At 42.6% G+C, this 12,109-nt stretch overlaps 1 protein-coding gene across 3 annotated transcripts in view; it reads left to right on the top strand.

Annotated features, from left to right (window-relative positions):
- Window positions 1–11,828, top strand: part of LOC122898983 (cytochrome P450 2C21) — a 29,243-nt gene extending 17,415 nt beyond the window's left edge. For all 3 annotated transcript variants that reach the window (XM_044236636.1, XM_044236638.1, XM_044236637.1), the window contains 2 exons: window positions 2,380–2,521; window positions 11,647–11,828. In XM_044236636.1, coding sequence (XP_044092571.1) covers window positions 2,380–2,521; window positions 11,647–11,828 — 324 coding nt within the window. The remainder of the gene's footprint in view (window positions 1–2,379; window positions 2,522–11,646) is intronic.
- The last annotated feature ends 281 nt before the right edge of the window (window positions 11,829–12,109 follow it).

The raw sequence follows: 12,109 nt of genomic DNA, 5'->3' as shown, positions 1-12,109 counted from the left end.
AAGCTGAAGCTAACATCATTCTCAATGGGGAAAAGCTGAAGCTTTTCCCCATTGAGAATGATGTTAGCTGTGGACTTATCATAGATGGCCTTTATCATATATGGCCTTTATGATGTCAAGGTACATTCCTTCTATATGTACTTTGTTGAGCATTTTTATCATAAACTAATGTTGACTTTTGTCAGATGCTTTTTTCTACATCTACTGAGAAGATCGTATGATTTTTAGCCTTCATTTTTTAATGTACATCACAATGATTTGTGGATGTTGAACCATCCTTGCATCCCTGGAATAAATCCAACTTGATTATGGGATATAATCCTTTTACTGTACCGTACAATTCAGTTTGTGAAGATTTTTATTGAGAATTTTTTACATCTTCATCAGAGATATTGACCTTTAATTTTCTTTTCTTGTGGTGTCCTTGGGTGGTTTTGGAATTAGAATTATGCTGCCCTCACAAAATGAATTTGGAAGTGTTCCCTTCTCTTGTATTTTTACTCGATCCCAGGATCTGGAGATCATGACCTGAGCTAAAAGCAGAGGCTTGGAGCACCTGGGTGGCTCAGTGGGTTAAAGTCTCTGCCTTCCGCTCAGGTCGTGATCTCAGGGTCCTGGGATCAAGCCCCACATCCGGCTCTCTGCTCAGCAGGGAGCCTGCTTCCTCCTGTCTCTCTCTGCCTGCCTCTCTGCCTGCTTGTGATTTCTGTCAAATAAATAAAATATTTTTTAACAAAAAATAAATAAATAAAAGCAGATGTTAAACTAACAGAGCCACCCATGCATCCCTTTATTGAGCATTTTACCCTGTGGTAATTTTTTTTTTTTTTTAAGGGAAACCATGCATGAGCAGGAAAACTGGGCAGGGAAGGAGGGAGAAATTTTTTTATACAGATTTTACTTATTTATTTACGTATTTATTTATTTAGAGCCTACAACCAGGGGAAAGGGTAGGGGGAGAGGGAGAGAGAATCAAGCAGACTTCACACTGAGCATGGAGCCTGATGCAGGGCTTGATCTCACCACTCTGAGATTGTGACGTGAGCCAAAATCTAGAGTCAGATGACCAACTGACTGGGTCACCCAGGCACCCCTAGCATGCAGTCATCTTTGTGCTAAAGTATTTCATATATTATCTCATTTTATGTTTGCAATGAACTAGTGCCGATGTATCCTTTACATTTTACTAGTAATGAAAATGAGTCACGGAAGTGTTACACAACTGGCCTATCATCACAGAGCTTAATTTAATAGAAAGATTCGATTGATTTTGAAAACTAAACTCCAAATCATCATGTTGTACTGCATCCATGAGTTTAGGAACACCCTATTCAAAACTAGAAATGCTCTAGTCGTTTCCACAAGAAATTGCAATAATTCAATTGAAACAGCACAACAGAAGAAGGGGATACTTATCTGTTCTCATCTTTAAAAAAAATTTTTTTTAAGTAAGTTCTACACCCAGTGTGGGGCTTGAAGCGATGATCCCAAGATCAAAAGTCACATGCTCTATTGATTGAGCCAGCCAGGCACCCCTTAGTTTGTCATCTTGATGGGAAGGTGAAGGTTTCAAGAATATAGCCACTCAAGTAGATCTTTGAAGACCTTATCCTGTGTTCCAAAGACAATGAGCTGGATTTTCAGGGGCATCAGCTCCTTTTAGACAATACTGCAATTTGGGGTGCCTGGGTGGCTCAGGAGGTTAAGCCTCTGCCTTCGGCTCAGGTCATGGTCTCAGGGTCTGGGGATCGAGCCCTACATTGGGTTCTCTACTCAGCGGGGAGTCTGCTTCCTGCCCCCCCCCACCTGCCTCTCTACCTACTTGTGATCTCTGTCAAATAAATACATAAAATCTTAAAAAAAAAATACTGCAATTTATCTGTCAAGAACAATGCTCTTAATTTTCTCTCTCTACTCCAGGGAGTTCCCTTAATTTTCTGAAAAAGCAAGTGCTAGTATCAGGCTACAAACTGAAGAGAATGACTTGGGAGTCAGTTAGCAATGCCTTGGACTGACATTAAAGGATTTAGAACCTGTTAGGGTAGGTCATTTGTTTGTTCTGAAATAAGGAGTAAATACGTGGTTTTTTTTTTAAAGATTTTATTTATTTATTTGACAGACAGAGATCACAAGTAGGCAGAGAGGCAAGCAGAGCGAGAAGGGGAAGCAGGCTCCCCACTGAGAAGAAAGCCCAACGCAGGGCTCTATCCTAGGACCCCGGGATCATGACCCGAACTGAAGGCAGACACTTAACCCACTGAGCCACCCAGGTGCCCCAATACGTTCTTTTTATACCTCTCTCCTCATCTATAAAACAAAAGGATTTCAAGCTCCATGACTTTCATTATAATCCGGTTTATCTGTTTTCCTTCACATCAGGGCACAACCATATTAACATCTCTGACTTCCGTCCTGCACGATGACAAAGAGTTTCCCAACCCAGATCGCTTTGATCCCGGCCACTTCCTGGATGAAAGTGGCAACTTTAAGAAGAGTGACTACTTCATGCCCTTCTCCGCAGGCAAGCAAGCTTCATTGTTATCTCTACATCAGGGGTCAGGGAGATGAGGAAGGGCTTTTCATGGAGACTACTCTGGGCTGAACAGATTGTCATTTGTATGAGGCTAGGGGCTTCACTCCCAAAGCCCAGGTTGTTTCTCGTTGGATTGGAGGCTTCCCTTGCCAAGACTGGCCCCAGAACCTACCACTGAGAGTCCTAAGAAGGGGGAGGGAGTAGAGTAGAGAGAGAGAGAGGGTAAGGGAAATTTGAGTATCTCCCTTCACTTTGTCAGGGTCCTGGGAAGAAACAGGTGACACACTCAACAAATCGTTCCAGAATGACTAAATCTAGATCATATTTGAATTTTCTGTTTAGTCTGTTTGAGGATTAGTGATTAGTTAGTAAGCTTGTGGCTAATTTTTGAGTATTTAATGATGAGACTGTTTTTCAGAGATGTGGGCAGGATTAAGGTGTGATAGACCAGCACCTGCTGGAAGACGTTCCCATCGTAGGTGGGAAGGGATGAGGGAAGAAGGGCATTACTGGAAGCCCAGTAGAACTTGAGGAAAGAAAGAGTGGATGCTTCAACAGGAGGTGTGTCTGTAGCAGAGGCATACAAGTCACTGTCAATACTACAGCCTGGCAGGAGGGAACAGATCCTCTGACCTTGTCAGTAGCTAATGCTCTGAATTTATTCAGAACCCAGAAGGGAACTAACTTCTTGCTTTATGCAGTCCACAGAAATCAGCTTCCTAAGCACAGAGTAGACATAAAAGACAAATCCAAAATGGAGCTGGGAGGAGGGAGAAATGGAGAATATGCAGCACATTCTAAAGGAGACATGGGGGGAAGAAGGGAGGGTAAAGGCCTTTCCTGCAGAGGTAATTGAAACAGAGGCAAAAATGGGAGAATTGTTTCCAACTGAATATAGAAGAAACATAAATATCAAGCAACCCTTGCTGTTGTGGTCTTAAGATTATGGAACCATGCTCAGAGAGGATCTCAAAGCAGGATACCTACTGAACTACTCCTTATCTTTCTTCCTCTGTGTTGGGCACATTACTGCATAATGAGACTCCTTGAGATTTCTGTTCAAGTCACAGGGCTTGCCGACCTGCTTTGCCCTGACATTGTGGGTATCATTGCAAGATCTGAGGCCTTCCCTTAGGAGCTTATGTTCCAGAATGTGAGACAGATGATTAAGTAAAATTTCATCTGAAATGTGCTGTTTTTGAAGCATTAGCGAGTGTTGTCACAAAGAGATAAAGAAGTGAGTTATGTACTCTGAGCACATCAAAGAAGTTTACATAGAAGAAATGACATCTGAGGTGGCTCTAGAAGGATGTGGAAAGTATCAACAGGCAGAGCAGAGAGGAGGCTATTTCAGTTACAGGAATGAAACTGAAAAAAGTTCCATTTGAAATTGCCAGTATGTCAGGGGATCAGGGATTAGTTAGCAGGTTTGTGGCCAATTTGTAATTTTTTTTTTCCTGACCCCTTAGTTCAGGGTGACGTATATACCTCGTTTGCCTGACTCTCTTTGGAATTTCTGGGTCTGTGTGAATTACTCCGTACATAGGAAATGAAATTTTATTTCCTTCTGTTAATTTGTCTGGTGTCAGTCTGATCCTTAGACCAGCCACAGGGACCTTGAAGGGGACAGGAAATTCTTGCTCCCCGACAAGGTGTGTCAGCTGGACACTGCTCACCCCACACATTGCTGTAGCTGAGAGATCCTTGGGACATCTGACAGCTGGCACAAGGTAAGATTTCCTACCACGCTGGGCTCTCCGAATCTCTGTCCGCAGGGTCTGATGGAGTGGGAATGGCAACAGTCGTTTTTCTCTCTAAATTTACATTAGCAAGAGAGAACTCTTGTGCAACTAGTTCCTTGGGCTAAGTGACTCTTGGTACATTTGGTAGGGTCTTTTTTGCTAACATTTCTCTTTCCTCCCAGAGAGGATCTTTGTTTTCCTTTGTGTCCTCTATGTCGTTTGTCATACAAACTTTGCTCAAGGTTAATGGGCACATGGGGGGTGTTGCTTAACGACATCTTGGAAGCTGGTGCTGCAAAACTGGCAGACACCAGTAGAACACTTAAAGCTGTTAGAACTAGGACGCCTGGCCAAGTAGAATGGGGTTCCAAGTCTCTGTCTGGCCATGCCAGCTCTCAAGTGTGTGAGTCGTTGAGAGGTCCGGCCCATAGGAACCGTTGTCATGGCAGCCACCGTTTCTTGTCGGTTCCGGGAAGTCCCATTCCACGAGTGCCTGCCCAGCATCCCAGATCAGCAGGTCTGTGACCGGAGGCCTCTCACTTTTTGCAATGAACTGTTACTAGTTACTAGTGTTACTGGTGTTCTTTAGACTGGCAAATGGAGGAATAGCTTTGCCACTCACTTAGAAACATGTGTTTTTTCACAGTACACTCTTTCAGTAAGGCACAAACCAGGTTTACTAACCGACCCAAACTTACCTTTAGTTTCTCTGTAAATAAGACAAAAGGAGAGAAACCTATATTGGGTACTTAATGTTTCATTGTTTATCTTATCTGGAAATGATCTAGATAATTCAATGAATTTAGCTTAACATTTAACTTAGCAAAATTTTTAAAAATCCCAAGTTACCAAAGATTTTGGGAGCTCTTTAAAAGTTTCCCCACATATGATCTCACAGTCATGGGATCAAGCCCCTTGTTGGGCTCCGACCTCAGGGTGGGGTCTGCTTCAGATTCTCTCTCCCCACTTGCATTCTTGCTCACTCTAAAATAATAAAATCTGGGCGCCTGGGTGGCTCAGTGGGTTAAGCCGCTGCCTTCAGCTCAGGTCATGATCTCAGGGTCCTGGGATCGAGTCACGCATCGGGCTCTCTGCTCAGCAGGGAGCCTGCTTCCCTCTCTCTCTCTGCCTGCCTCTCCATCTACTTGTGATTTCTCTCTGTCAAGTAAATAAATAAAATCTTTAAAAAAAAATAATAAAATCTTTTTAAAAAATTATAAAAGTTCATCTACATACCTTTTTATCTTATTTACATTTATTTATGTATTCTGAATAGTCTACCTATGAAATTTTATGAGACATTAGACAAAGTAAGCCATTTTAACTTTTTCTCTATCAAAGTTTGTAAGAGATAGCATGAATTTATGTGACTTCCAGTAAACACAGGCAGAATGCAAGTTTTATATTTAATCCTGAACTCCAAGGATTTTATTTATTTATTCATGAGGGAGAGAGAGCGGCCAAGGAAGAAGCAGATTCCCCAAGGAGCAGGGAGCCCAGTGTGGGACTCAGTCCCAGGACCCGAGGATCATGACCTGAGCCGAAGGCAGACGGTTAACATTAACCATTTGAGCCATCCAGGCACCCTAACCTTGATAACTCTGAAGACATGGCTATTTTAGTTAAACCAAGAACTTTAAATTAGCTTTAATACTGAGCATCTTCCCTGATCACATAAACTTGAAAAACATTTAGGTTAGTTTCTATCTGAGTTTTATAAAAGTCTTTTTAAATTTAATTGAAGATTTACTTATTTATTTGAGAAAGAGAATGAATACGGGTAAGGGGCCAAGGCAGGGGAGAAGCAGACTCCCCCGCTGAGCAGGGAGCCAATTTGGGGCTCAATCCCAGGACTCTGGGATCATGATTTGAGCTGAAAGCAGATGCTTAACTGACTGAGCCATCCAGATGCCCCTCTTCTGAATATTAGAAAGCCCAATCCTGGGGTGTCTGGGTGGCCCAGTGGGTTAAAGCCTCTGCCTTCAGCTCAGGTCATGATCTCAGGGGCCTGGGATTGAGTCCCACATCAGGTTCTCTGCTCGGCAGGGAGCCTGCTTCCCCCTCTCTCTCTTCCTGCCTCTCTGTCTACTTATGATCTCTATCTGTCAAATAAAAAAAAAAAAAAAAAAAAAGCCCAATCCTTAGGAGTGCTTGCCTTCAACCAAATGGTGCTCTTTTATAAATTTTGGCAATACCAGCTGGAAGTAGAGAAAATGCATCACATTTGCAATATGGGATACGTACACACAAACAAGATAAAAAAATATTCTTACAGCTTTTGTTTTTACTAATATTTGTGGACAGGACGGTATAGCCTCAATTTTCAAATGCTTCCCTCTTTTTCTTTTTTTAATGAAAAAAATTCTCCCTGAAGTGTGTGTCTAAAGAATGGTTCTTATATCCTAGAGATGATAGGATAGAGAATTTATTTCACAAAGTCAGAGAAAGCTCCAAGTTTCTTCCAAGTCTGGACATAAGAGGGATTTAAACAGTTTGTGCTCTGAAAAGGCCTTTTCCCACACCACTCTCCCTTTTTATTTTTTTGGGTGACTGTGGGCTGTGTTCAAAGATATTAGGTTCATAAATTCAGGGGGCATCTGAGTGGTTCAGTCAGTTTCAGGGTACTTGCTATTTAAAATTTATCTTTTTTTTTTTTAAGATTTTATTTCTTTTTTTTTTATTTTTTTCCAATTTATTTATTTTCAGAAAAACAGTATTCATTATTTTTTCACCACACCCAGTGCTCCATGCAAGCTGTGCCCTCTATAATACCCACCACCTGGTACCCCAACCTCCCACCCCCCCGCCACTTCAAACCCCTCAGATTGTTTTTCAGAGTCCATAGTCTCTCATGGTTCATCTCCCCTTCCAATTTACCCAAAAGCACATACCCTCCCCAATGTCCATAACCCTACCCCCCTTCACCCAACCCCCCTCCCCCCAGCAACCCACAGTTTGTTTTGTGAGATTAAGAGTCACTTATGGTTTGTCTCCCTCCCTATCCCATCTTGTTTCATGGATTCTTCTCCTACCCATCTTTTTTTTTTTAAGTTCTGGACAGTCATGTTCCAAATCTTGATCTTTTATAGTATCTACAAATATTTTGAGAGCAATAGGCAAAGTTTGGGGATTGGTAGACAGGTGGGTTTAGATTTGTTTCTGGAGCTGGATTTCTGGTTTTGCAGAGCTTTGGAAGGCAAAGGCAGTCATTTAGAAATAGTTCCCCCAAAGCACTGGATTATAGCGTGAATATCAAGTGACTGGCCTACCTTTTTAACTCAACTTGCTTTTATATTATATTTTATATTATATAAAATATAGATTTTTAATTAAAATGGGAAACAAAAGATTCATGACTTTGTAAAGTCTGTATAAAGCATTCTAACAAAGGCTTTCTATCTGGGTACATAATTTTTTTTTCCAATTTATTTATTTTCAGAAAAACATTATTCATTATTTTTTCACCATACCCAGTGCTCCATGCAAGCCGTGCCCTCTATAATACCCACCACCTGGTACCCCAACCTCCCACCCCCCCACCACTTCAAACCCCTCAGATTGTTTTTCAGAGTCCATAGTCTCTCATGGTTCACCTCCCCTTCCCATTTACCCAAATTCCCTTCTCCTCTCTAATGCACCTTGTCCTCCATGCTATTTGTTATGCTCCACAAATAAGTGAAACCATATAATAATTGACTCTCTCTGCTTGACTTATTTCACTCAGCATAATCTCTTCCAGTCCCGTCCATGTTGCTACAAAAGTTGGGTATTCATCCTTTCTGATGGAGGCATAATACTCCATAGTGTATATGGACCACATCTTCCTTATCCATTCATCCGTTGAAGGGCATCTTGGTTCTTTCCATAGTTCGGAGGGTACACAATTTAATCTGGGTTCTGTTAGCCCCCGAATATTGGCCTTTCCCTCATCATTTATAGGTGGGCCTGGGAAAATTTGGGTCATGTTTCCTCTTTGAAGGGGGGTTGTGACTAGTGATTAATCTTTTAAATTTCTCTCTGAATTTGGTAGAATGCTTTGAAAGTAGAGGTTAAAGGGGCTTTGTAATTTAAAAGGTCTGCTGCTGTCCAGGAGACACACATTCTTTTTTTTTTTTTCAGTTAATTTTTACTTTATTAAAAGTTACATTTTAAGAATAAGATTGGATAAGATTTCTATTTAAGCTATCTGAAATTATTTAACAATTTTAGAAGGCATAATCAAAATTGGCAAATACTGTTCATATTTACTCTGAGAAACACATTCTTTTGCGGTGTGGGCCTGGGATACACCAGCCAAGTGCCATGCCTGAAGCTGGCAGGGCCTGATTACAAAGCTCTGGAAGGTAGGAGCAAAGTGAGCCTTAAATTGTTAAATTCACTTCCTGGCATTCAGCCTTTACATGAGCAACTTGTATACTTTGAACATAGAGATGAGACTACAGTGCTCTATGTAAATCCTAAAAGGAAAGGAAAGTTAAAATAGGGCAGATGAGGCTGGATTTTAGGGGAAATTTATGTTGGATGTAGACATTTGTTTCTAATTTCTGATCTTTCATCTTGTCAAGGGAGTCCCTGAGGGTGGCATTAGGCTAGGACATTTGAGAGCCACTCTCTATTAAGAACGTTTTCCTTGGGGCGCCTGGGTGGCTCAGTGGGTTAAAGCCTCTGCCTTCGGCTCAGGTCATGATCCCAGGGTCCTGGGACCGAGCCCCACATTGGGCTCTCTGCTCAGCAGGGAGACTGATTCTCTTCCTTTCTCTTTCTGCCTCTCTGCCTCCTTGTGATCTCTCTCTCTCTCTCTCTCTGTCAAATAAATAAATAAATAAAATCTTAAAAAAAAAAAAAAAAAGAATGTTTTCCTTTGGTGTGCCTGGGTGGCTGAGTCGGTTAAGTGTCTGCCTTTGGCTCAGGTCATGATCTCAGGATCCTGGGACTGAACCCCATGTTGGGTTCCCTTTTCAGTGGGGAGTCTGTTTCTCCCTCCCCCACTCCCTCTGCCCCTCCTGACCCAGATCCTGTTGTCTCTCTCTCAAATAAGTAAATTTTTTTTTAAACAAAGTTTTCTTCTTTTTTACATTTATTAGCCAGGTTAAAGGATACATCATCAGACTACTGATGAGTAGGATCTGTTATGAGCAACTCTAATTAATAAGCCTTTTAATGCCTTAGGCATCCAGAGAGAGGGCACAGATGACGCAGCCCTCAAGATCCAAAAGTTGACTCCCATAGTTAGTCTAAGAAGCTTCCTTAGAAGGCCTTCATTGCTGGTCTCCAGTGAAATCGTGAGATGACTCTCATCCCAGACTCAACCATCTGTGATACCGGGCATGTGCTCCTGTAATGGCACTTTCCAGCACGAATAAACAAAGGTTGAGAATAGCAAAGTTCCTATGGGCTGGGATTTCTCATGACAAACACCCTTGAGAGTTGGTATGGTCAGAGACAGAGACTCAGATCCCTAGTCTTGTAGACTGGCCTCCAAAGTGCACCCTGGTAAATGCATTCTCTGGAAGGTAAATACTAAAAAGAATATTCTCACTGGTCACAAAGCCAAGCTCCTGGGACACAGAACAAGAAAAAAGGGAAAACCTTACCTGGTTTTCTTCTGGCTAAACATTGGGTCTCTTGGAAACACACAAACACCTAAGAGAGATGTGCCACAGGCAGATGTTGGCCATTGTACATTTTTCATAGTGTACCTCATTGCACAGAAGTTTTCTTGAGGTTGACCTCAAGTGGTGACCAAAAGTCAGTCTCACCTGTGCTGTGACCACCTTATCACAGGAGCCTTCTTGAGGTGGCGAGCGTTCTCACAGCTTTTCAGTGTTCCACCTGAAACTTGGGTTTCCAGGATACCCCTTAGCAACAGCCTTTAACCTACAGCAAAGTTTATCTAAACAGGTGCCAATCTGATGAGAACCATGAACTCACCAGTCTCTGGGACAGGCTCAAACAGCAGGCCTACAGGGCCTATGCCTGTTTTCTGTGTGATGGTAATTCCTTTTTATGATAAATGATACAAAGGCACAAAGGAGGGATGCCTGCGTGGCTCGGTTGGTTAAGCCTCTGCCTTCAGCTCAGGTCATGATCCTGAGGTCCTGGGATTGGGTCCCGCATTGGGCTCCCTGCTCAGCTCCTTTTCCCTTCACCTGCCACTCCCCTGCTTGAGTGCTCACTCTCTCTCTGTCTCTTGATCTGACAAATAAAATCTTTAAAAAAATTAATCAACATAGATGAAAGACCTCTGGTTCATCGTTTCCTCCCAAGAAAGTTCTCTACCAAAATTACCAAGAGTTGCTAAACCTAAGGAAGTAGTTCCACGAGCATTTTCTCCTGCTAATCTAAACGTAGAAAGAAAGAGAGAAAAAGGACTCACCATTCTTGTTCCATCAGACTCCTCAGATTCCAGGAGACAGACATGGTCGGAAATCTTCCCTTCCGCCGGCTGTCTGTCAGATGTCCCAAGGATCTCCAGCCGCAGCCTTGTCTGTGGCAGGCAGTATCCAGTGTGTTAAAGCTGCTGCCAACTAAGCCAGCTGTCCAGGATGAGGAATTTTCCTCTGCCTTTCAAGATACTTCCTAGCTGGACTAAAAATCAAATTGACAAAAGACGGAGAAAGAGGAGAAAATCAAACTTAGTTTCATAGGTATGGGTGATCCACAGACATACGAAATTCCAAAGACAGGCAACATGGGCTGTAGTCCACATCCTGAGCTAAGGAGGGGGGCGGTGGTCTGAGGATTCACAGGGGGAGAAAGACCATTAGCAGGAAGGTGAGAGGTTGCCCTGTTATGTCAGTAAGTTTCATACATAAAGAATAATCTGCTAGGGGCGCCTGGGTGGCTCAGTGGATTAAAGCCTCTGCCTTCGGCTCAGGTCATGATCCTAGGGTTCTGGGATCGAGCCCCGCGTCAGGCTCTCTGCTCCGCGGGGAGCCTGCTTTCTCCCCTCTCTCTCTGCCTGCCTGTCTGCCTACTTGTGATTTCTCTCTGGCAAACAAATAAAATCTTAAAAAAAAAAAACAAAAAAAACACAATAGTCTGCTAAATGCTCTTCCTGGTGCAGGCAGGCAGTTGAAGGAAAGGTATGGAGATTTTCCAGAATCTGCTGGGGTTTGGTTGCTTTTAATTCAAAATAATCTTTATGCCAATGTGGCCCATCTTGGGACAAGCTGCCCTTGCCCCTACGCACACACACAAAAATGTGTACCGAGGAAGTAAAGGAAACCACATTTCTGTGTAGATACAAGAAGTCATGGGTTGATTAGTCTATGAATATATTTATCTTCTCAATCCATATGTATTTAAGCCCCCCTGTGTGCTAACTCAGAAACAGAATTAAAGGAATATTGATTTATATGTCGTTTTTAGGAAAGAGAGCTTGTGCTGGAGAAGGCCTGGCCCGCATGGAGCTCTTTTTACTACTGACCAACATTTTACAGCATTTCAACTTGAAACCTCTGGTTAATCCAAAAGACATTGACACCACCCCCATTGTCAATGGGTTGGGCAGTGCACCGCCTGTTTTTAAGCTCTGTTTCGTCCCAGTCTGAAGAAAGGCCAGGCTGCCAGATGGCAGAGCCACACTCTGGCCTCACCTGAATATGCCAGATGCTTTCTGTCCTGTGTGTTAGCCACTGTCCACCTCTCCTTTCACATCAGGGAGGGCATTCCTGACCCTGTCTCTTCTCATTGTCTTCATCCTTTAAGATTCAGTTAAAAAAAAAAGATTCAGTTCAAATTTGCCCGCATGAAACAAAACTCAGTCTTAGCTTCCAATTAAATTCTTTGTGTACCCAATCCTGAGATCTTGTGCTGTATCTCATCTGCAGTC

This window comes from Neovison vison, chromosome 2 (assembly GCF_020171115.1).
Source record: "Neovison vison isolate M4711 chromosome 2, ASM_NN_V1, whole genome shotgun sequence".
Taxonomy (NCBI): Eukaryota; Metazoa; Chordata; class Mammalia; order Carnivora; family Mustelidae; genus Neogale; species Neogale vison.
This window is presented reverse-complemented; position numbering and strand designations above follow the sequence as displayed.